At 41.5% G+C, this 24,930-nt stretch overlaps 1 protein-coding gene across 1 annotated transcript in view; it reads left to right on the top strand.

The window, feature by feature from the left end:
* TMEM108 (transmembrane protein 108) overlaps positions 1 to 24,930 on the top strand; it is a 231,581-nt gene that overhangs the window by 102,851 nt on the left and 103,800 nt on the right. The window contains exon 3 of the mRNA XM_040353104.1: positions 12,520 to 12,605. Coding sequence (XP_040209038.1) covers positions 12,566 to 12,605 — 40 coding nt within the window. The 5' untranslated portion in view covers positions 12,520 to 12,565. The remainder of the gene's footprint in view (positions 1 to 12,519; positions 12,606 to 24,930) is intronic.

Below are 24,930 nucleotides of genomic sequence, written 5' to 3'. Positions count from 1 at the left end.
CATCTTGAAATGTATCTAAAGCCAAAAGCTTTTTTTTTTTTAGATTACCTAATCTATCAGTCTTGATAATTTTTAGTGAAGGGCAGGCCCGGTCTGGCCATAGGGCATACCGGGCATATGCCCGGTGGGCCGCGGCGGCCCGCATGTCACGTCTCCCCCCAGTGTAACATGCAGGGGATTCAGAACTGTTAGGGTGTGTCTGTGTAACAAACTGTGGGAGGGGTTGTGTAATGTAAAAGGGTCCAGAGGTGTGGTGCTATGTAATGTAAAGGCGTCCAAAGGTGCAGGGTGCTGTGTAATGTAAAAGGGCCCAGAGGTGCGGTGCTATGTAATGTAAAGGGGTCCAGGGTGCTGTGTAATGTAAAGGGATCCAGAGGTGCAGGGTGCTGTGTAATGTAAAGGGGTCCAGAGGTACAAGGTGCTGGAACCCCACATTCCATCATTTACCGCCGCCGCGCACAAAATGGCGTGGGCTGCTCAGCCTAAAATGGCCGGGCTTATTTTTTGTCCCAGTCCGGGCCTGGTGAAGGGATAGTACTCCTGCCAAGTCTTTATTGCTGTATACAACTGGGAAGCATTACCCTTCTTGGTGTCACGATCAGGCGTCAGGCTTGAAGACCAGTTGCTATAGCAGTTGTAGGACTACCACTGACCAGCAGAATAGGTATATAGGCAGACACAGGCTCACCTGAGGTGCAGAGTCTAAGTACTAGCGGGTGTTTACCAGAGCTCCTGATGGTGGGGATTGATTTAGCTGTGTGCTAGTACCAGGTTGCAGTCCTCAGGTTTGCCCTGCAACGGTGTGAGCAAGCCTGGGTCCAGTAGCGGATGAGCAGACAAGGATAAAACGGGAGCGTGGCCAGTAAACAAGCCAAAAGGTCGGTAACAAGTAGTTGCAGGTTGGGATCAGACAGTAGAGTAGTCAAGGAACAAGCTAAGGTTCAATCACAAATGGTAGCAAAATACAGACGGCAGCAGAGAAGACAAGACCAAGGCACTGGCTGAGAAGGCACAATAACCTGGCAAATCAGCCCCATTAGTTTGCTGCTCTATAAATGAGGGAGATGGAAGTTAAAAAAAAGAAAAATGTCTTCAACACAACCTGTAAAGCATGTTAAATATTCTCTGTCATGCCAATTAGAATATATAATAAAATATATTTATATGTGCCCAGTTACAGTAAATGTGTTTAATATGTACAAAATTAAATTCTTAACAGATCTGTTTTTTAATTGATTACTTGAGACTTGCTATGCTAATTATTAAAACACATGGGATATTTTATACAGTAAATTAATTCTGCCAGTTTAGTGTTTCTGAATGTTCAAAAAGTGTTTTGCAATTTTGTGCCTTCTCTAGCAATTATCCAAGAATGCGTCCTCCTTAAAGAGAATGGGGAATGAGCACGAGCTCCACAGAACTGGTGTTTTCTTCCTTTTATGTGATGGGATGAAAGGTTTGAAAGCAATCTTACTAGATTTAAAACTAAGCACATTTGCATATTTTGTAATCAGAAGCAGTTCATTAGTCATGCAAATATTAACATATTTCTGAAGTACTTGACTTTCTCTGGGTGTAGTATTGATAAAAGTTTACAAAAATAAGATATTTTTGGCAGAATATTGTAGCTATAAAATATTTCAGAGGATTTTTTACACTTTGCAGACATGAGATAAAATATTGAGCAGACTTGTGTTGAGCGCTCCCATCAGAAATCCTTTTGTAAGCAAGTATAAAGTCTGTAGCAATGGTAGTCCATGGTAGTCCAATGGCTGAATGGCTGGCTTCTGTCAGACTGGCTGGCATACGCATGGGCCGAATATTGGCCTTTTTTTTTACCAGCCAATGTCACCCAGCATTCGACCCTTGTTTACTAGACTTTAGACTAAGCATTGTCAGCCCTGCCTAATGTCTTTTGCTAAACTAATCATGTGCTCCTAATGTCAGGCCTAAAAATTATTTTTCCCCGTTTTCATTTAATGGATGCTCTACCAAATGTTTTTGGGGTTTTGCTAGTAGCATTTTCTTAAAATTTTTATTATGTTTCTATACACATCCATTTTTATTCATTAGAATACGTATTTGTGTTCTCACATTCAACCACACATGTTAGCCATACACATTAATGAACTAATTTCACCCACAAAATAACCCTAATTAGAGTCATTTATTCACAGGTTTGGTCACATGTCCAATATAGATCAGTATATATATATATTGTAGTTAATGTTTGTGGTTCTTTAGCTATGAATAAGCACGTTTGAAAGTGTGAAATGCGTCAGTTCCTGTATTCCATTGTTTGCTGTGGCTTGCATTTTTTGGATTGTTACCTCTTTTTAATAAAGGCATTGATTTTGAGTGCGGCTGTCCAGAATTTTCTCCTCACCCAAATTCCAATTTTTTGGTGGAAAAATTGAACCTCTGTCAACTTTTGTAAAGGAAACTTGTGTACCAGCCGCATGCCATGCATCCAAAGCCACTTTTCAATAAAAGGTTCTAAAGATATCCTCTTCTACAGTTTCTTGTGGACAGAAGTTGAAGGGAAAATGACCATATAGAATAGCATTTACGTAGCAAAAAAAAGGGACCGGGGGTCCCAATGCGAATATAAACTCAAAAATACAAAATGTGATACAATGCAGATAACAAGGCCTTTGTTTTAGTGGCTGCATTAGTTTTCTTTATTTACAGGCTTCTTTCCCTTATTTTTACTTGGTAATCCTACAAATAACACTTCATATAACTTTGTGACTATGCTCCACTATTTTCCATTGTATCTATGGAGGTAGCCATGCTTGTCACCAAGGTTGGGCTTCAAACATGTCTGTCTTTGTTTATCACCAGTACATGGTGGATTGGTTTAGTAGTTTACAAAAGAAGGTAGGGTTACATCTGCTTTTTCGTTAAAAGAACACTGCGTTTCTGGCAAGATCTAGAGGCATTTTCTGCACATGATGAAAATAAAGCTCTATTTGTGGGAAAAAAAGGACATCCATTTTATTTGGGTACAGCGTCACACAACTGGGCAATGGTCAGGTAAAATAACGCAGTGCCGTATCTCAAAAAATGGCCTGGTCATGAAGGGGGTAAACCTTCCGGAGCTCAAGTGGTTAAGCCATTTCATAGTCATCGCTCCATAAATGGTCGGGTGAGCGGACCATAGGTCCTATAAACTGCCTCATGTTATTTCACAGCCATTATTTACCAGTTTTACAAACAGTGCCACTGAGCTATTGGTGCTCCAACAGTTAGAAAACAGCAATATATGCTATTCCATATTGGGAAAACTGAATATCTATGCCTTTGGATTGAATACTAACTGTGGACTCTAATTACCATTACACACTAACAGCTTTGTCCTGCTATAAAATCAACTACAGCTGTCGCTGTGGGACTAGCTACCTGACTTAATTAAAACAGGGGTTTCCTTTGGAGACCGAAGGAGGTTTACAATCAAACCTATTTTGATAGGATGGACTTTTGTTTTGTTATGTATGGTTTATGATATTGAGATCAGGTTCTGGTCCATTGATATTACCTACGTTTATTAACATTAGCCCTGTTACAAGTGTGTGTATGCATGGTCAGAGCATGATGCAGCTGCTCTTAACTGGCAAAGTTGTCTAATTTTAACATTATCCTGGTGTTGGTAGTGGGTACCTGGACTTGGCTGCCTTTTTTGTATTAAATCATTTCTCTAATAAAATATCCCATATTAAGCAGCATGGTCTGCCTGTGTCTCTTCACAGTGGGAATCCTTTCCCTGTAACTCTTTTCCTGTATATTTACTAGGCACAGAGACCTACCATTGGTGAGTCTGCAAATTTTGGAACACCATATGGGTATATTGCACACCCAGTATGGTGTTAACAAATAGTGAGTATTGATCCACAACCAATTTTTTTTCTATACGCCTAAAGAAGGACTTGAGTGGAGATTGATCATCATGAGATGATATTTTTTTTTCATACCACTGGTTTGTTAGAGGTGGTGGGAAGGCAGTTGCTAATATCCCTGATTTGGGCTTTAAGAATATCATGTCAAAGTAACTGTAAAATTTGTGACAGGATGAACACAGAAATAAAATCGCACATGTATATAGCATGGCAAGCAAAGTGTACAAGCTTTCTTTTAGAAGGCTCACAGATTCCCCCGGACAGAAAGTAAAGGGTATTCTAAAATGTTAAAGCTTTTGCCGGAACAAGACTAGAGGCAAGATTTCCTAGTGTGGACACAGCAAGCAATTAAACCTGACAGAGGTGCTTGCCCTTCACCTTTCTAAACCAAAATCAGAAAACAATGTTTTGGTTAACCACTTGAGATCCGCGCTATAGACAAAAGACGTCCACATCGCGGCTCTGAAGTGCCGAGTGGACGTCTTTTTCTGTGCATTACCCGCGCGCGCCGCTGGGGGGTGCGCAGCAGGTAAACACTGTGCCGGCGCATCGCTGGGAAGCCGATGCGTGTACCTGGGGGCCGCGATGTCCGCCGGGTACACGCGATCGGCGGTGACAGCAGGGACGTGGAGCTCTGTGTGTAAAAAATTATAAAAATATAATTTGGGTACAGTGTTGTATGACCGCGCAATTGTCATTCAAAATGCGTCAGCACTGAAAGCTGAAAATTGGTCTGGGCACGAAGGGGGTTTAAGTGCCCAGTAATGAAGTGGTTAAAACAATCTTTTAATGTGCAAGGATAAGGTCCTTGAGCTTTTTCAGCCCTTTTTCAGCCCATTCCCTGTCTGCTAGACTCGGCCGTTTGTTGTTCCGGTGACATCATTTTCGGCCACGTTCCATGCTAGTTTCTGCTTCCTAGTGGACAGAGGATTCTTCATCTTCATCTCCCCCTGCAAAGCCACAAAACCTTGCGGATTAAAAGATTGTTTTAACCACTGCACTTAGGTGGGACTTCCCTTCTCTTCCCCCTTCTTGTCTTGACACAAGCTGGCTATACTCTGAGGATAGCTGCCCCCTTCCATGTTCTATATATAGAATTCCCCAAAAAAGGCACTTAAAAAAAAACAGACAGCCTTCTGATGATGCACCATGGCACACAAGCAGTAGTATACCCTGCAGCCTTATGGGATGGGTGAGGTGGGTATCCTAGGAGGTTGCAGGCATGTCATTCTTGCCTAGATAAGAAATTTGGAAGTGTGAGGAGAATTCTCCAACAAAAAAAAAAAAAAGTATTTTGAAATTTTGAGAGAGGAGGGGGCAAGGGATTTGATGGTGGAAAGTGGCTGGGAAGGGTAATAGCCCCTCTTTGATGAATAAAATGTAATGCATTTTAGTGTTTAACACTAGACACTCCAATTCAAGATTGGTTTGCTTATGTTATAAATTGATATTTCTACAAATATGGTTTTTAAAAATGGGCTGCTGCTTTTATTAATTTTGACACTTTTGAGGTAGTTTCTAATTATCTTGTGTATGGAGGTAGAGCAATACTAGAGGTACACAGAGGTCATCTAAAACTGCTGTCTATAAATGTGATCACTAGCAAAACAATTGGTTACAATTTGTCATCTAATGTTTGGCTCTCCTCTACTGATAAACCAGCAACTTCAATAGGTTATGTTAGTTTCAGGTAAAAGGAGGAACATCAAAGGCTCAGCTTAATTTCAGGTGATCATATTGTTCCCTGTAGGGCCATTTTATAATTTTATATATATAGTCCTTATTCTTGATTTATATGACATTTATGTGGTGTGTTTAGGTGATAGCTAGTATATACGGGATATATCAACACATGTAAACCACATCACTATAATCTTGAAGCCCCTTAATTTAGATAAACTCTTTAAATCTATTCAGGTATCAATCAGGTATCCATTAAGAAATGTAATTTGTTGATTTATGCTTGCCCTTGTAAGTACAAAACATTTACTAAGCATGACCACATTCAATAATCTATTAAGTGGGTTTTCTCCTGTTCTACGCCATGGTATATAGGCTCAGAAATTGATTGTCATTTAGGCAGCAACAGCACATAAAACTCAGCTCAGTAGCATGAAATAAGCCACATTAATCATGTAAATACCTTTATGGAAGATACCAATATGTTCTTCTTGGTTAGGGATGTGTTTCACCATGCATACATAGAATTTATTTATGGATGAGATATCCTGAGCTTAAAGACAATGAATCATATTTTTAAATGCATTCTGCTGCATAATTTTGTAAGAGCATCTTGTATAGAAATAGTAAATGTTTCTTCAAATTGTTATTATGAGTACAAGAAAATATATATGATATATATATATATATATATATATATATATATATATATATATATATATAAATGTATGTAAATGTATTCATTATATATATATATATATATATATATATATATATATATATATATATATATAAATTTGAAGTATCACGCCGACAGGTTAAGCAGCGCTTTGCAACTTGAGGTTAGACGATACAAATACAATACACTTTAATACAGGAGGAATCAGAGATCCTTGCTCCTTAGAGCTTACAGTCCTGGGAGGGTCAGGAGATACAAGAGTTATTATTTGTGGGGGATGTGCTGATGGCAAAAAAAAATGTAGAGTTGTTAGGTGGGGGCCAGATACGGTTCTCTGAAGAGATGAGTTTTCAGGGATTGTCTGAAAGTAGACAAATTAGGAGATAGTTGGACAGATTGGGGTAAAGCATTCCAGAGGATGGGAGAGGGTCAGAAAAAGTCCTGGAGGTGAGCATAGGATGAGATGACAAGGGAGCTAGAGAGCAGGAGGTCTTGGGAGGAGCAAAGAGGGCGGTTTGGTTGGTATTTTAAAACCAGGTTATTGATGTAGTTGGGTGTCCAGGTTGTGGATGGCTTTGTAAGTTATTTTTAGTATTTTGAATTTATTTCATTGGTTGAGTGGCAGCCAATGGAGGGATTTGCAGAGAGCTGTAGTAGATGCCTAGCAGTTTGTAAGGTGGATGAGCCTGGCATCAGCATTCATAATGAACTGAAGGGGGATGGCCTAATTAGAGGCAAGTCAATGAGAAGGAAGTTGCAGTAATCAAGGTAAGAGATGACCAGGGAGTGGATTAGAAGCTTTGTGGTGACAGGATTAGGTTAGGAAGGGGTGTATCTTGTATATATTGCAGAGGTTGAGGCAACAAGCTTTGGACAGCAATTAGATGTGGGGCAGAAAGGGTAGCTCAGAGTCCAGGATTACACCAAGGACCTTGGCATGGGGGGACGGGTTAATAGTTGATTTTGACAGAGAAATCTGGGAAAGTGGCATGTGGGGGAGGAAATATTATGGGCTTGTTTTTGGATAGGTTGAGTTTGAGGAAGTGATGTGACATCTAGGCTGATATGCATTGATGGCTGGTACTCCATTTTATAATTGGTGTCCACATTCCCCCATCTAACATCACCAAATACAAGTGAACTGCACCCCCACTACTGGGGCATCTAGAGACCGGCTATAGTCTATAGAGTACAATAACAAGACACATAGGAAGTGTCTTCAATAGATGGGGCATAGGTAACCTAAATCCCCCCACCTACAATAGAAGAAGCTAGGGGGGGGGGGTAAGCAAACAGGAATGTGTGTATATATATATACACACATAGCCAGATTGTTGGTATCCGGGTTCGTGCTCATTACCCAATACGACCTGTCTGTAAGTAAAACATACAATATACGTTTACTATATATCTGAACTTTTGATGGCCATATTAGTATAGTTGATATATATATATATATATATATATATATATATATATATATATATATATATTGGGCCAAATTCTCAAAAGAGATACGCAGACTTAACTGCTGTTCAGCCTGCGTATCTCTGTGCCTAACTTTGGAAACGATTCTCAAAAGGCTTTTTCCAAAGTTAGGCAGAAAATCTGACATGTGTAAGACACTTACACGGTCAGATTTTAGGATGCAGTACCGCATCCGCCACTGGGGGCATTTCTCATTGAAATCCAGCTTTGCGTATGCAAATGAGGACTTAAGCAGATTTTCAAAGCATTTCAGCACTTTGATTTCTGCCTAAGTTCCGAATTTGCAGGCGCAAAATTAGGGCTGGTTTTACAATGTGGAAAGTTAGCCAAACCTTGTAAAGGCCCATTCCAGCGACGGCATTTGGTATGCATTCCTGAGGGAGAACTCCACGGCAATTTTTAAATTCAAAACCGGCATGGGTTCCCCCCCAGGAGCATACCAGGCCCTTAGGTCTGGTATGGGTTGTAAGGAGACCCCCCCACGCCGAAAAATTGACGTAGGGGGTCCCCCTACAATCCATACCAGACCCGTATCCAAAGCACGCTACCCGGCCGGCCAGGAATGGGAGTGGGGACGAGCGAGCGCCCCCCCCCCTCCTGAGCCCTGCCAGGCCGCATGCCCTCAACATGGGGGGGTTGGGTGCTCTGGGGCAGGGGGGCGCACTGCGGGCCCCCCCACCCCAGAGCACCCTGTCCCCATGTCGATGAGGACAGGACCTCTTCCCGACAACCCTTGCCATTGGTTGTCGGGGTCTGCGGGCGGAGGCTTATCGGAATCTGGGAGTCCCCTCAAATAAGGGGGCCCCCAGATACCGGCCCCCCACCCTAAGTGAATGGATATGGGGTACATCGTACCCCTATCCATTCACCTGTAGGCAAAAAGCAAAATGTAGTAAACACACAACACAAGGCTTTTTAAAATATTTTATTATTCTGCTCCGGAGGCACCCCCCTGTCTTCGTTATTAGCTCAATTACCAGGGGGGGCTTCTTCTTCCACTCTCCGGGGGTCTTCTCCGCTCTCTGGGGGTCTTCTCCGCTCTCCGGGGGGGCTTCTCCGGACTCCGGGGGGCTTCTTCCATCTTCTCCCCTCTTCCGCTCTTGACTCGGCGAACCCCGGTTCTTCTGCAGCTCTCCGGTGCCTTCTTCTTCAGCGCTGGCTGCCTGCTATGTTTGTGTGTTAGCTCGATTTCAAACAGGCAGCCGGCGCGGTCTTCTGTGGCGTCAGGGTCTTCTGGTCTTCTGTTCTTCCGATGTTGCCTCGTCGCCTGTTGTCGCTGTAATGATGGAAGCGCGCCTTGCATCTCATTTATATAGGCATCACCGTCCCATCATGCTCCGGTAGGTACCCACGTGGTGGGTGCCTTCCCACGTGCACCCACCACGTGGGTACCTACCGGAGCATGATGGGACGGTGATGCCTATATAAATGGGATGCAAGGCGCGCTTCCATCATTACAGCGACAACAGGCGACGAGGCAACATCGGAAGAACAGAAGACCAGAAGACCCTGGCGTCACAGAAGACCGCGCCGGCTGCCTGTTTGAAATCGAGCTAACACACAAACATAGCAGGCAGCCAGCGCTGAAGAAGAAGGCACCGGAGAGCTGCAGAAGAACCGGGGTTCGCCGAGTCAAGAGCGGAAGAGGGGAGAAGATGGAAGAAGCCCCCTGGAGTCCGGAGAAGCCCCCCCGGAGAGCGGAGAAGACCCCCGGAGAGTGGAAGAAGAAGCCCCCCCTGGTAATTGAGCTAATAACGAAGACAGGGGGGTGCCTCCGGAGCAGAATAATAAAATATTTTAAAAAGCCTTGTGTTGTGTGTTTACTACATTTTACTTTTTGCCTACAGGTGAATGGATAGGGGTACGATGTACCCCATATCCATTCACTTAGGGTGGGGGGCCGGTATCTGGGGGCCCCCTTATTTGAGGGGACTCCCAGATTCCGATAAGCCTCCGCCCGCAGACCCCGACAACCAATGGCAAGGGTTTTCGGGAAGAGGTCCTGTCCTCATCGACATGGGGACAGGGTGCTCTGGGGTGGGGGGGCCCGCAGTGCGCCCCCCTGCCCCAGAGCACCCAACCCCCCCATGTTGAGGGCATGCGGCCTGGCACGGCTCAGGAGGGGGGGGGGGGCGCTCGCTCGTCCCCACTCCCATTCCTGGCCGGCCGGGTAGCGTGCTTTGGATACGGGTCTGGTATGGATTGTAGGGGGACCCCCTACGTCAATTTTTCGGCGTGGGGGGGTCTCCTTACAACCCATACCAGACCTAAGGGCCTGGTATGCTCCTGGGGGGGGAACCCATGCCGTTTTTTTCTTTGAAAATTGGCATGGAGTTCTCCCTCTCAGGAATGCATGCTGAGCGACGCTGTCATTTTTTTTTATAATTAATTGTTTTCCCGGCGCGTCTTTTTTTTTCACCCGTCGCAACTTTAGTGTCCCGTCGAAATTCTCAAAGCCGACCGGCGTTAATTACGTTCGCGCGCTGCACGTCGGGAAAATGACGTCACACGCATGCGCAGTACGGCCGGCGCGGGAGCGCGCCTCATTTAAATTTTAAACGCCCCCAGGAGAGGAGGACCGCCTTACGACGGCGGCACTTAAGTTACACAGCGTGTAATTTCTACCTAAGTGCTTTGACGATCAGGCACTTAGGTAGAAATTTTAAGTCAGTGTAACTTAACTGCTGAAATTTAAGTTACGCAGAGTTTTTGAGAATTTGGCCCATAGTTTCTGTTTTCCTGTTTGCCCCCCCCCCCTCCTAGCTCCTTCTATGGTAGGTGAGGGGTGGGGGGATTGAGGTTACCTATGACCCATCTATTGAAGACACTTCCTATGTGTCTTATTATTGTACTCTATAGACTATAGCCGGTCTCTAGATGCCCCAGTAGTGGGGGTGCAGTTCACCTGTCTTTGGTGATGTTAGATGGGGATGTGGACACCCACTATACATACGGACAGCAATGTTGATGTTTTTAACATAGTTTTGATGTTTCATGTAACTGTTTTATGTATAAAATTGTGTGATTAATTAACATCTCTGATGATGTTTTTGTTTATGTTTATGTCTATGTATGTCTTTCATTAGACTATCATGCTCCTGAAGAAGCGTTTTCACGCAAAACATGTTGAGCAGAGCAGTATTATTGTAGTACTTGTTGGGCCCATATGCTGATGAATACTGCATTATGACTCATGAATTTTTTATATAGATTTCTATAATAAATATCTATAGATTTTTATATTCATAACCCGTGTGCCACCTAAAGTCAATTTTTCTAGTTTAAATTAGTATTCATTTCCAATATATCGGGACGTTGGCACACATATACTGATGCATCCACAGTGTCACCCTGTGAAGATGCACATCTAAGCAATTCCCTTTAAAAAAAAGAATCTTGGTGGACCCCGACAGAGAAAAGAAGAGGAGAGGAGGAAGTAGAGCTGTATGTGACACCAAAGGAGCGGTGGGATAGGTAGGATGAGTACCAGCAAAGAGTTCAGTCATGGTGACCAAAGAAGTGGATTTTTTTTGAGGAGGGGGTGGTCCACTGTTTTAAAAGCAGCTAAGAGGTCCAGGAGAAGTAGTACAAAATAGCATCTGTTTTTTTTAGGCATAAGTACGGTAGGTCGTTTGTGAGCTCAAGGAGAGCAGTTTCTGTGGAGTGTTGAGAGCAAAATCCGGACAGAAGGGGATCAAGCAGTTTGTTTGTACTGGTTGTATGTTATATAGATTTGTATGTAAGCGGCACACCTTTACTACCTTTTAATTTCCCACAAGTGGATTCTTTCCATTTGTTGTTTTTTTTCTTTTGTTTTCTGTTATATGCTAGCTTTATTTAGGTGCCGAATATTTTTTGCCGTTTATTTATACTAAATGCCCAAATAGTAGAAGGAAGAGAGTGCCACAGAGTTTGTGTAAGGCCACTATATTGATCACAGCAAAAAGTCTATATATAGAAACATGTTGGCTGTCTATTTGATATTTGCATAAAATCTATTGGAGTTCATTGCACACTATCCATGCAGTATTTGTCTCAGTTTATTGCTGTAAAGAAACATCATTAGATAAATAATTAGTAAAAGCCTTCACAGGTCTTGAGTAGGAGTGTTTGTCCAAACAAGAGGAGTTTATACTGTTCAACATTTGGTTAATGGATCACAGTCCGTCTTTTTCAAGCCTTGTGTGACTTTTAATGTGACCAAGAAAGACCTACTAGAACTACTGAGACTCTCTCATCCTTCTACTGTACTCACTGCTAATATTCTGAGGACCTATTTGGACCCATTGGCTTCTTCAGAGTTGCCTTTTTAATTTGGAATTAATAACTATTTTTTTTTGGCCAGCACTCCACTAACACCTATGCATCCATACCACCCAACCATTCCAAATCCTGTGGAATTGTCTGGCATTTCAACAAAAACCTTGTGACCAGTGGATCTGGGCTGTGTCCCACGGCTGAACGCCATAATACTTGACACTGAGGTTAGGATTGAACAGGAGGCCGGATGCCATGGGTTCTATCATGTTGAACATTATCATTGCCCTTTGCACCATTTTCCTGAATTAAATTATTCGTATCATAAAATATGACTGTAAGATTTTGTTTTTAGCACAGGTGTAAATCGATGTGGATCAAAGGTTGCATCGGGCAGACATCAGCCAGCACACTGTTGATCTATAAGTAAAACACTATGCTGCAAGAAAGTTCATAAATCTCCCAAAGCAGTGTTCAGATGTCTAATGTGAATTTTCCATTTCTGTTTTTTTCTTCTAGACAGTATGACGAGTAAACTAGCGGACAAGAAGGAGCATATGATACCATGAAGAGTAGGTCACAGGCCCTTTGTTGCCATCTATTTAGTAAGTAAAGATGAACTCATTGGGGAGGGTTTACGTTCATTAAGTGATTTAAAGTGACTGTTTCAAGCTGTTAAAGAAAACCTGTCATGATTAGAACATGGAGTTGCCTTTCATGGCCTCTCCTTCTAAAAACGCTAATTGGGTCCTTGTCAAGCAAATCTGCTTTCTTCAATATCTGGCACAATTATGAAAATTTACTGGTAAGGCTTATAGGTTCATGTTAAGCCCTGTACACACGACCAGTTTTCCTGCCAGGAAAACTGCCAAGAGAGCTTTTTGCCAGGAAAACCGGACGTGTGTACACTTCCTCACAGTTTTTCCCAACAGGAGAGAACCTGCTCTCTATTTTCCCGGGGGGATTCCCGTTTCTTTTTTATTTTATGCTAGATTTACTAATACTTTCCTATGGGAAACACTGCTAGGCAGTGCCGATGGAGCATACAAACGGCCGGGATTCCCGGCCAAAGCTCTCATGGCAGTTTTCCTGGCAGGTTCTCGGCTTTCCCCTCGGTCTTCCAGGCGGACTTTTTACTGCCGGGAAAACCGAGCATGTGTACAGTGCTTAACAGTTTAGTGACTTACAATGTACTACAGTCAATGGATCATCATTCCAACCATGAACTTTGTCTTTTCAGAAGGAGGGCAGCCATGTCAACCCCCTAAACTCCCTCTGAAATTCTTGTGCCATTTATTTATTTATTTATTTTCAATTCATAAACCTTTACCTTCTCATTATGTGACTTGATTTGTTTTTGCTTGGAACTTTTTTCAGATCCCTGTTTTCTCTTATGGAAATGCACTTCCTAAAATCTTATAAGTGGATTTGATACTGTAATCAGAAAAGGTCTTCTGCCAGAACCACTGTTATTTTCTTAACCCCCTTAGGGTCAAAACTATCTTTACATTTCAGTTCTATTGTAATTTAACCTAAAATTATAGTATTCTAATAATTTATTAATATCTGAATGTGCCTCAGTTTTACTATTGTATGCTAAAAAAAAGTTTTCTACTGCTAGTAAAATAATATAAAAATAAAATAAGACCCTGTAAAATATACCTACTGTCATATACAAACAGTTTTTGGGCAATTTTAGCATGCAACAAAAAAAAACAAGTGTCCACTCAATACAAAGCATATCTCTGTATATTTTAGTTCTAATGGCCCGGATTCACGTAGAGCCGCGTAAAATTGTGCGGGCGTAACGTATCTGATTTACGTTAGGCCTCCGCAACTTACATGGGCAAGTAAGTTGCGGCAGCGTAGCGTAAATTGGCCGGCGTAAGCCCACCTAATTCAAATTTGGATCAGGGGGGCGTGTTTTATGTAAAACTACTGTGACCCGACGTGATTTACGTTTTTGCGGAATGGCGCATGCGCCGTCCGTGGAATTTCCCAGTGTGCATTGCTCCAAAGTACGCCGCAAGGACGTAAATGACGTCCAGCCCCATTCACGGACAACTTACGCAAATAACGTAACTTTTTCAAATTTCGACGGGGGAAGGATGGCCATACTTAACATTGGCTGCGCCTCATATAGCAGGGGCAACTTTACGCCGGGAAAAGCCTAACGTAAACGTCGTAACTTTGATTGCAACCTAGCATTGTGACCATGCTGAACTGATAAAACAGCTCAGACTTTCTGACCTGCTAGTCCAGTGGTCTCCAAACTTTTTCATATGAGGGCCACATTGTATAGTTCACAAATACAGTTTATATGTGAATGGATACATTTTACTTTTTTGTAATCAGCATGATACGATTCAAAACAACAAATGAAGAACTTAAGTAAAACAAAAAAAATAAATAAAAAAAAATTGTATCAGAGTCCCTGCTTACATCAGATTCTCTCTATATGAAAGTCCCCACTTACAGCGGGGTCCCCCTTACACGAGAGTCCTTATTGAAGCCCTCCCTTACATCAGAGTCCACCTGTACCTCACAATCTTACAGCATGGCTGTGAGCCTAAGGACCTGTTTCAGAGGTAACTGACCCTAGCTGCAGGCCAGATAAAATCTTGCAGAGGGCCTCATTTGGCCCGCGAGCCATAGGTTGGTGACCCCATGCTAGTCTCATATCTCAGCACAGATCTCAGAGTTTCTAAAGTCACACAATACTTCAGAGGCAGTGGGGGCAACAAGAAACCAGGTATTGAGTTGTGTGCACTCCTGATGATACAGTTCCCTAGTATAGCAGCTCCAAAACGCACTGCAGAAAATAAATTCAGACTATGTGTGGCAGTAGAAACTGTTATTTATTCCTATTATGCAGGAATGGAATATTACTGTTTACCATTTGGACTTTAGGTGACACACACACACACACACACACACACACACACACACACACAGAAGAAACTAGAAAAGACCAACCATACCAACCAACTAACCTGTGTTATCTGAAAATATTTTTGAGAGGGTAAATTTAAAGAAAGAAAAAATTATCATAAATACATTTTTTTGGACAACATCATTTGAACTTTAACTGTAGATTAATAGGGATTAATATATTCACAATGGATTTAGTGCCTAGGTTACTCCCACATTAGCACATTGGATTTCCTTGGGAAAACATTGGATTATTCTACAAAGGAAAAGGCTAACACATTTGGCATATGCTCTCCAAGATAATAGTCTTATTTTGTCTTCTATACAACTCTAATAGAAGTTATTTCATGTTAGAAGCACAGGCCTTAACAATGGCATTATATATACATTTTCAAGTTTAAAGTGATTCTAAAGCATAAACATTTTTTTACTTAATGCATGCCTTGCATTAAGGTAAAACATGTATAGGCATCAGCATCCCCCCTCATCCGCCCTTATACTTACCTGAGCCTTCATTTGATCCAGCGCTGTGCAAATCTGCAGCTCTTCTCTCCCCTCACTTCAGGGCCTCACTGGATTTGCTGGGGCACTGGGAGCCATTGTGTTCCAGTACTGTCAATCAAAGTAAGTGACAAGGGAGCAGGGGTGGGGCCAAGTCCTGCTGTCTGTGTCAATGGACGCAGCAGCAGGGCTCGGGATCGAGCATGAAGAGTGCCCCATGTGGGCACTGGACACAGAGGAGGGGCCAGGAGCACCAGTGGGGGACCTGAGAAGAGAAGGTTTGCAGCCACTCTGTGCAATTCCATTGCACAGAGCAAGTAAGTATAGACATGTTTATTTTCCTTTTTTGTTTTTTAAATGTTTACCTTTACAATCACTTTAAATTCAACAAGCTGAACAATACATAGTAAAGGAAAGAAGTCAATATGCTTGCATAAGCCAATGTAACATTGGAAAATTGAATAACAAGGCATTACACAATCAGAACAGGAATGGACAAAGTGGATGTAAAGGCATTTACCCTAAAGTGGTTCTAAAAGCTAGACATTTTTTTTACCCTAATGCTTTCCCTGTATTAAGGTAAAAAATGTACCACTAGTACGATCACCCCTTTACCTCCCTTTTTACACACCGAGTCCTATGTCGATATTGTGCTGTGCTTGTCTACAGTGGCACTGGTCCCTCTCTCTCTTCTCAGAGATTCAGAGACAGTAGTGGGAGTCATTGGCTTCCGCTGCTGTCAGTCAAATTCTGTGAGGAGGGAGTGGAGGGCAGGGAGGGGAGTGAGTGCTCAGGTGTTCCACCATAGAAAGTCACATCTTGTGGTGGTGCACAGAATAGAGGAGGAGTCAAGAGTGCCAGTAGAAGACCCCAGAAGAGGAGGTTCTGGCTGCTCTGTGCAATAAAGTTAGGCCTACCATGTTTATTATTTTATTATTTTAATACAAAATAATACCCTTTACACATAGGTATGCGCAGTCTATTGCATTAGGGTGTGCACCCCAAAGCTAAAACACACACTACTGATCACTCACGATGTTCATTCAGAAAGGGAATGGGATGGTCAATTACATATTTACCGGCCCCTTCCTCCACTCATCCTAAAACATCCTTACGGCAACAGCTGGAGGGAGAGGAGGGAAGCTGGTAGCACTGAAGGGGGACAGAGGGAGCCATGGAAGTAGGGGGAATCTGTGTTGAAAAAGGGTGATTAGGGTGTGCCTGGGCACACCTGGCACACCCTGTGCGCACGTCTATGCCTTTACAATTGCTTTAATGCATTGCCTAAATACATTACTGAGTCCTGTGTCAATCCAGTGCTGTGGTTGTTTGCTGTTCTCTCTCTCCGTCCTCACAGGCAAAGAGACAGCAGCGAGAGCCATTAGCTTCCACTACTTTCAATTCAATTCTGTGAGGAGGGAATGGGGAGCGGGGCCATTATTGTTTTATGGATAATTAAACAACACATCTTTTCCTTGTAGTTTTGCAATGAACTGCTACATGTAAAATATGCAATGCTTCAGTATGAATGGTCCAGTTGTCTATATTGTAAAAGTACGTAGCTGCAGTTCATATTCGATCAAGGTTTGTTACTGCATGGTGTGCCATTGCTAAAAAGTAGCCTGTGGAATAGCAAACATTTTAAGCCTCCCTCCTGAGTAAAGTAGCATAAGGATAAACTCTGCACAAAATAATGAAAAACCAAGCTATCATACCAGATAAAACAACCATGAACCTTTTTCTCCAAATTTCCAGTTTATTACTTTTGCTATTGTTTGCTAAGATATGCAGCGCTGACGGTGTCTGCCAGTGCTACTATCCCTCTTCTCCCTGTTCTATTGATATTAATAGGAACATGTAGATAAGCAGAACCAAGCAGTTGATGGGCTGGTTATCTGGTCCTGGTATCTGAATGCAGTTGAATTGTGCATGCATGTTTGACTTTCCATGTAGGCTTGTGGATGGTTTTTAGGTATTGTTCCAGGAAGGCAAACATCTCTTTAGAAGCTATAGTGTTATTTAAAATGTTCCCGTGATTTCTAATAACACTAATATTTACACATGAAACATGTGGACGTTATTATAGGACTAAAACCTGATCAGAATAAAATTTTGAGGTTAAATGATTAACACTCTCTAGGCCTTGCCAAGAAGTAGTAGTAAAGCGCCTTGTAGGACACCAAGAAATACATACTTTCTTGTCTTTGTTTATGGCCGGAATGCAGGAACCGACTCAGCTAACACACCGTGCTAAGAAGAGTTATCTCTACACACAGCACAGTGGCAGACAGTCTATCAGACAGCTCACAGCAGGCACTAATAATATGCCCTGTCTGCTCGCAGATTTAAATTAAAGATGCTCATATTCATTCTGGCAAAAACAACACTAACCCCCACCTTTATAGATCAGTGTTTTCTAGTATGTTTTATCTTCATGTAAGACAGTCTCTCTCATGAAGATACATAAATATATGACTCTTTAGATCCACTGGTTATATTAAACATTAATAGTATGTTTTGGCATTAAAATATTAATGTGTACAATCCTACTTGCTTTAAAACAAACACACCATTAAATGCAAGAACACCTATTTTGAAATTAGAAATGGATATAGTCGCCTCTTAGCCTGATCTCTCAGGGAACAATGTTACCTTTACTATATTTTCCATAGCACAGACTCCCACCAAACAAAATGCATGAACAAGGCAAAAACGAATCGCACATTGCTTCAAATCCTACTATAAACAACTATATGATTTATCCTTGACACGTTTTTCCTCTCCCCCAAATCCTAACATCCCTAAAATCCAAGTTCTCTGCAGTCACCCTGGATGCTAAATTAACAGCAGAAGCTATGAAGGCACTGGGAGACTAATGCCCTGTACACACGATTGGAATTCCCGTCGGAAAAAACTTGGATGGTTTTTCTGACGGAATTCCACTCAAGCCTGCCTTGCATACACAAGCTCACACAAAAGTTTGGTGAACTTTTGACTGCCAAGAACACGGTGACGTAAAACACTACGACGAGTCGAGAAAATTAAGTTCTATGCTTCCGGGCATGCGTCGATTTGTTTCCGAGCATGCGTCAGAATTTAGCGCCTCGGGATTTGTACACACGATTGGGAATTCAGATCAGATTTTTTCCCAACGGGAAAATAGAGAACCTGCTCTCTATCTTTTTTCCATTGGAAAATCTAGCCGTTCTAAAAAGTCCGATGGAGCATACACACAGTTAGGATTCCCGACCAAAAGCTCTCATCTGACTTTTTGCAAATGGGAAAAGCGATTGTGTGTACAAGGCATTAGTCTTGATTGAGGAGGTTTTATATTCAGTATCCAGGCTTAAATTAGGTAAAGTAAAATCAGGCACCAAATTTAATGAAGGCCTTCAACTCACTTGTGCTTCCTGAACAACATTAATGGTTCCTTAACTTCAGACTCTCTGGTGGCAATGATAACAATAATCCCCAAAATACCAAAAGACATAACCAGTTGCTCTAGTTATAGACCTACATCCTTGCTCAGTGTCAAATTAATTAATTAATTTTCCAAAATTTTCAAAACTTACCATCCTTGAGCCACCCAGATCAAGCTGGTTTGACCCTATTCAGAGAAGCTTGGGATAATACATTGATGACACCATCAATGCCATTCACTGAGCCAGCCAAACATATACTCCCATAATGTCACTCTCCATCAACACTGAAAAAGCAAATGATCGCATAGCCGGACTATATGCATGAAACGTTTAAATGCATAAACTTGGGCCCCCTGCAACTGGATAGATAATGTTGCTTTACTTATAGCTTAACACAAAAAGGTCAGGACAACAGTTATTTTCTCTGGGTAGTTTCCTTATCACTAAAGGAACACACCAAGGCTGCCCCTCCCCCAATCCCCACTAATATTATTACATAGATACCCTTACTATGTCACAGTAGAGTCCATTGCTACTACCTTTGGTGATTATTTATTGTTCTACATAACTTACCTGCATGTATCACTCCCAAATCTATTAAAATAAATGTACCTTAATTTCACACAACTCAAAAAAATAAACAGGAAGTGACACACTCCCTTAAAAAATTATTTTCCTTTTTGCTGGTCCTGTCACATGCCAGCCAAGTGGTGGGTCTCAATGGAATGTGACCCTGACATCATCCCTGGAATCTTTCCCTTCCTCATTTATCATTTATCCAACATCCCTGACAACCACCCATTCATTAGCTGTCATTGCAAGGCAAAGCTCAATCTCAATAGCAACAAAAATCACCCAACTTCTGTCTCCATGAGATTGAATCCCTTTTCATAACCCGTGTGAATCCTATGGATGGCATGAGCTTGACACATGGAGATATATATCTAGAAAAAGCACTTCATCAACTCAATACCCGTAAAAAGTCATTTGTCACGACCTCTTACCACATAGAATAAATATCATTCAACAAATTATCTTCTGGAGCTGCCTTTTCCTTAGGGAGGAAAAAGCCTGGTCTTGGGGGAGTTCATAAATTAATTCACAAGATATCATTTTTTGAGGGTCAGTTGCTAAGATAGGCAGTGCATGTGGAAGACTTCCTCTGGGATATTGGAGGGCTTCCACCCTTCTGGCCCTGTTGAGGCCCCCTTTTTTTCAGGGGACCCTACAGGCTTTTCCAGAACAAACAATTTACTTTTTTAAAGTTACGTTTAAATATCTCCTACACCTTTCTCCTGAAGAAGTGGACTGTGTTCCAAGAAACGCGTTGAACTGTTTAAAATATATAATTGAAAATGTTTGGAATTATCCGATGGGGATGATTATTTGTAATACTATGATATATATTGACCAATTTGTGGTGGTAGGGAGATAAAACTAAAGTTATGCTTTTACAAAAAAAGATTTTAATATAGTGTAATAAAGGGAATTTTATTTGTGGGATGTATTGGTGCCTCAAAAATCCAGCCTAAATGATATTTTCCATTACTTTTCTATGTACATGTTGAGAGATGTGGCACATATGATAGCAAAAGTCCTACAGACATACAGTACAACCACCTGACAACCCCACCTACTTCCATATGCATCTTAGGCCAGCTATAGACGAGTCGCAAACCAAACATTTTGTTGATCGAAAAATGAAGATAGCACATACGATCATGCCATAATTTGTTTTGTTTTTCTAAAAAACAAAAAAACATGTTGGATCAGGCACTTTCAATTGTGTGACGCAGTTGCCACACTATTGATGTGAAAAATGAAGGACCTGACGATCAACAAGAATTCTCATTCAGATTTATGCCTCATCTATGGCCCGCTTCAGAGATGGACTTACACAGGCTCAATAACTGAACCAAGTGAATCCTGATCCAGAATGTATTGTATGTTTCTTTGCAGACTTAACCATGTTGAATGTATATAATAAAGGGAATCAAAAAAATACAAATAAAAACTGCACAGACACACAAAAGCACACACATGGAGCAGATTTTTAACAGACAGCTTTACAGGGACAGCAGTGAACAGACAATAACTAAGAGAATAAGCTACAGGATAGGGAACAAAGTGACAAGGTAACAGACAAAAAACAGAATCAGGACATCAAAACTGAGTAAAATAGGAGTTCAGAGAATCCACAGGACATTTTGAATGAATGCTCCCATAATCCCCTAGGCAACAGCAGATGCATAAATGGTAGATTGCTGAGAGATCAGATACAGGTAAGAGAGAATAGGAAAGTCAATGAACTAGACTGTAAAAGCAAATGGAGAAAGTAGAAATAAACAAATGGGTTTAGCCAAGACAGATGGAGGTTGATTTACAAAAGGCAAATAGGCTCTTCGGTTTGTAAGGGAAGTTGCGCTTTGGAAGGGTGCTTAGTGAATGAGGTGAAGCTCTGCTGAATTCAATTATCCAATCATGTGCAAGAAAAAATTCATTTTTTTCTCCTTGTACATGATTGGGCATTCTTTGCCCAATCAAGCACCAAGTGAAATTCCACCAGATTTACTAAGATAATGGTGCCAGTTCACTTGCAACTTATCTTGCAAAGTAAACAACCTGTTTGCCTTTAGTAAATCAACCCCTCAGTGCAATAAAGCATTAGAAAGAATCACTGTCTAGGACTAACAGGGTCATGAGTCTTAGCCTTGCTAGGCCTTGATAGGCCTTATGGCTATACAACACAACTTAAAGTGGTTGTAAACCCCAAAGTACATCCTTCTGTAGTGTGTGCTAGACTCAATCCAAACCAGTGAGTGTGATTTCTGTCTGCTCAATCATTCCTCTGCTATCTGAATGAGTCACTTTTGACAGTCTATGCTGATGCCAAGCAATCCTGGGAGACATCCCCCCAACACACAGTAGGTGATTGACAGTCTCAGCTGTGCATGTTTCCCTATTTACTGTGTTGAGGGGTGTGTGTGTGTGTGTCCATTCCCTCTACTTAGGTCTCGGATTCCACTCAGCTCACCTCTTTATGCTGAACAGTGTGTGATGTCAGATCCCGACCCCCTGTCTCTGGAAGCTGAAAATGCTGTGTGCTTTAGGGGGCTGCACAGGGGAAATGGCCGAAGATAAACATGTACAACTTATATAGGATGTTTTTTTCATCTCAGTGTATCACCTGAAGCTAGTCATTTCAGTTGGTATATGTGAAGGTTTACAACTACTTTAATATAAACTTCATGTTGTATTACCAAATGCTAGATAGCTGAATATCTGCTGACTTCAGTGTTTTTCAATGATGCCCATGTCTACATCACCACCACCATTTATATTATAAACTTATGAAAAGTTACAGTACATATGTTCTTGTAAATGTTATAAAGCCAAATATTAATGTGACTTTCGATCTAGATTCACAGTCTCTTTGAATGGCTTTTTTAGGGACGCCCCTTTTCATATTGAAGGCAAAGGATTATCACTAAAAGGTCTTGATACAATGGTTTAAAGATAATCAGTGTTTTTTTGTAGCTTGTTTGTATTTCCTCAGCTATAAATCCATAGATATAAGTATAGTGTGGAAACAGCATTTTAATTTATTAGCTACAAAAATGTATTAGATCAAGTTGTCATTGTAACGGTTTAATAGGTAAACAACACTACAAAAATGTTGTAGAATTAACTAAATAGGACACAGCGGAATTTCTGTAGCACTGTAAATAAAATTGGACAATAGCAATTGAAACAATATATTGAGACAAATAGCCTATTAGGCACTATCCGTTTTCCTAAACCAGTGTTTATTTGTGCCACTAGAATAAATCTGTTATCTGTAGCCATGACAAGGCCCGGTTTATCTCTATTTAGAGTTTATTTCCATGTAGTTTTTAAAATATTAATTATTTTAAGAGGAATGTATAGTGTTTTATTTATTTTATTTCCTTATTATGGTCAGGATTAAAAATATATTTACTGTATTTTTAGTCAGGTAAATATGAAATAAGCCATATGAATATTTTGTATTTTTATTTTCAACAATAGATGAAGCTCCTTTTTTTTTCTTGTTCACAAAGGAGATCGAAGATTTGCAGTCCAAGGACCCCGCCTGTGGAATGCACTACCAACCACCATCCGACTGGAGTCGGACCACTTGGCCTTCAGGAGAAAGATTAAAACCCATCTCTTCTGAGGTCAAGGGGTTCCTTACCCATGAAATGGATAGAGCGCCCAGAGGCGATTCAGTTCGCATGTGTTGCGCTTTACAAGTCTCTCACTCACTCACATGTGAACATTTAACATTTCACATTTAAAGTCGGCCATAGACGGTTCGAATCGTGGCCGGTTGCACCCAATTGATCAACTTGGGTACAGCCAGCTTGTCGTATTTTTCATGCGATATAATAGCTGCTGGCAATAATCACAGCTCAATATGCCCCTACCACTGCCTGATAGCCCCCCCCCCCCTTTCGGAGAGCACAATAACTCCACGGAACAGATTCCATGAACAACACTGACTACTGTGAGTGAATGCACTGTGAATCTAGGATTATTTTGTAATCTGCAGTAAGAGTTTAACAAAAAATTTATAGAATCAGTAAAAAAAAGGTAGATATAAAATATTAATTAAAAAACTTGTATAAATCATGATATAGATTCTATTACACAGTTTCCAGACTTTAAGGGGGGCGGGGCCGAGTGATACAGTGAGCGGCTATGGCCACTGGCTATATCACAGGAGCGCGCCCGCAAGAACTCATCACCATGCAAGCTCGCTCGCATGAAGGTGATGAGTACTTGCGAGGGAAAGCCAAGACAGCCGCCGAGGGACCCCAGAAGACCAGGTTCGGGGCCACTCTGTGCAAAACAAGCTGCACAGTGGAGGTAAGTATAACATGTTTGTTATTTAAAAAAAAAAAAATTACCTTTACATACCCTTTAACAGCACCCCAAATGCAGATTACAAACTCAGTGTGTTTGTGGGTACCATATCACTTGGTACTGCAATACCATGTGATTTGGTGTGGACATTTTTAATAAGTAGTGCATGCTCTACTTTTTGTGTGTTCTGGTGCCATGTGCTGCTCATTTTAATGAATGGGCTGCAAAATCTTACTCCAAGGCAATGTGTAGTGCAATTCTGACATGAACTTCCCCAAAATGTAGAGATACTGGACCCTAGAAAGGGTAGTATTTCATAGATCAGGGCCCAGAATTTCAAGTCCTGAGCTGCAAGCCAGGCCTTAAGAGTACTTGTCACCAGTTGTCCCACCCAACCCCTACTTCCATCCCTATACATGCCCCTAAACACACCCTTGTAAATAATCTCATGAATAACACTGTTAAATATTTTATGCAGAATTAGGTTACAAAAATAAATATTAACAATATTAAAGGATAACTAAAGGTTAAATTAAAAAACAAAAAACAAAACAAACATGTCATACTTACCTCCTCTGTGCAGTTGGTTTTGTACAGAGTGGCCCCCAATCCTCCTCTTGTGTTTTTTTGGGATTTTATGTGATAGATCAACACAAAGTAGCACATAACTGTGAAGTTAAAGGAGAGGCCCAATGGTAACTCTGGAGGAGCTACAGAGATCCACAGCTCAGGTGGCATAATCTGTCCACAGGACAACTATTAGTCGGGCACTCCACAAATCTGGAAAATTGATAAGAAGAAAGCCATTATTGAAAGAAAGCCACAATAAGTCCCATTTACAGTTTGCAAGAAGCCACGTGGAGGACACAACAAACATGTGGAAGAAAGTGCTCGAGTCAGATGAGACCAAAATTGAACTTTTTGACCTAAAAACAAAATGCTATGTGTGGCAGAAAACTAACACTGCACATCACCCTGAACACACCGGTGAAACATGGTGGTGGCAGTATCATGTTGTGGGGATGCTTTTCTTCAGCAGGGACAGGGAAGCTGGTCAGACTTGATGGGAAGATGGATGGAGCAAAATGCAGGGCAATCTTAGAAGAACCTGTGATGCCCTGTACACACCATCACTTTATGTGATGAAAAAAAACGACGTTTTTAAAAACATCACTTTAAATGACCGTGTGTG

This window comes from Rana temporaria, chromosome 5 (genome assembly GCF_905171775.1).
Source record: "Rana temporaria chromosome 5, aRanTem1.1, whole genome shotgun sequence".
Lineage (NCBI taxonomy): Eukaryota > Metazoa > Chordata > Amphibia > Anura > Ranidae > Rana > Rana temporaria.
The sequence above is the reverse complement of the archived record's forward strand: the minus strand, read 5'-3'. Positions and strand labels throughout refer to the sequence as shown.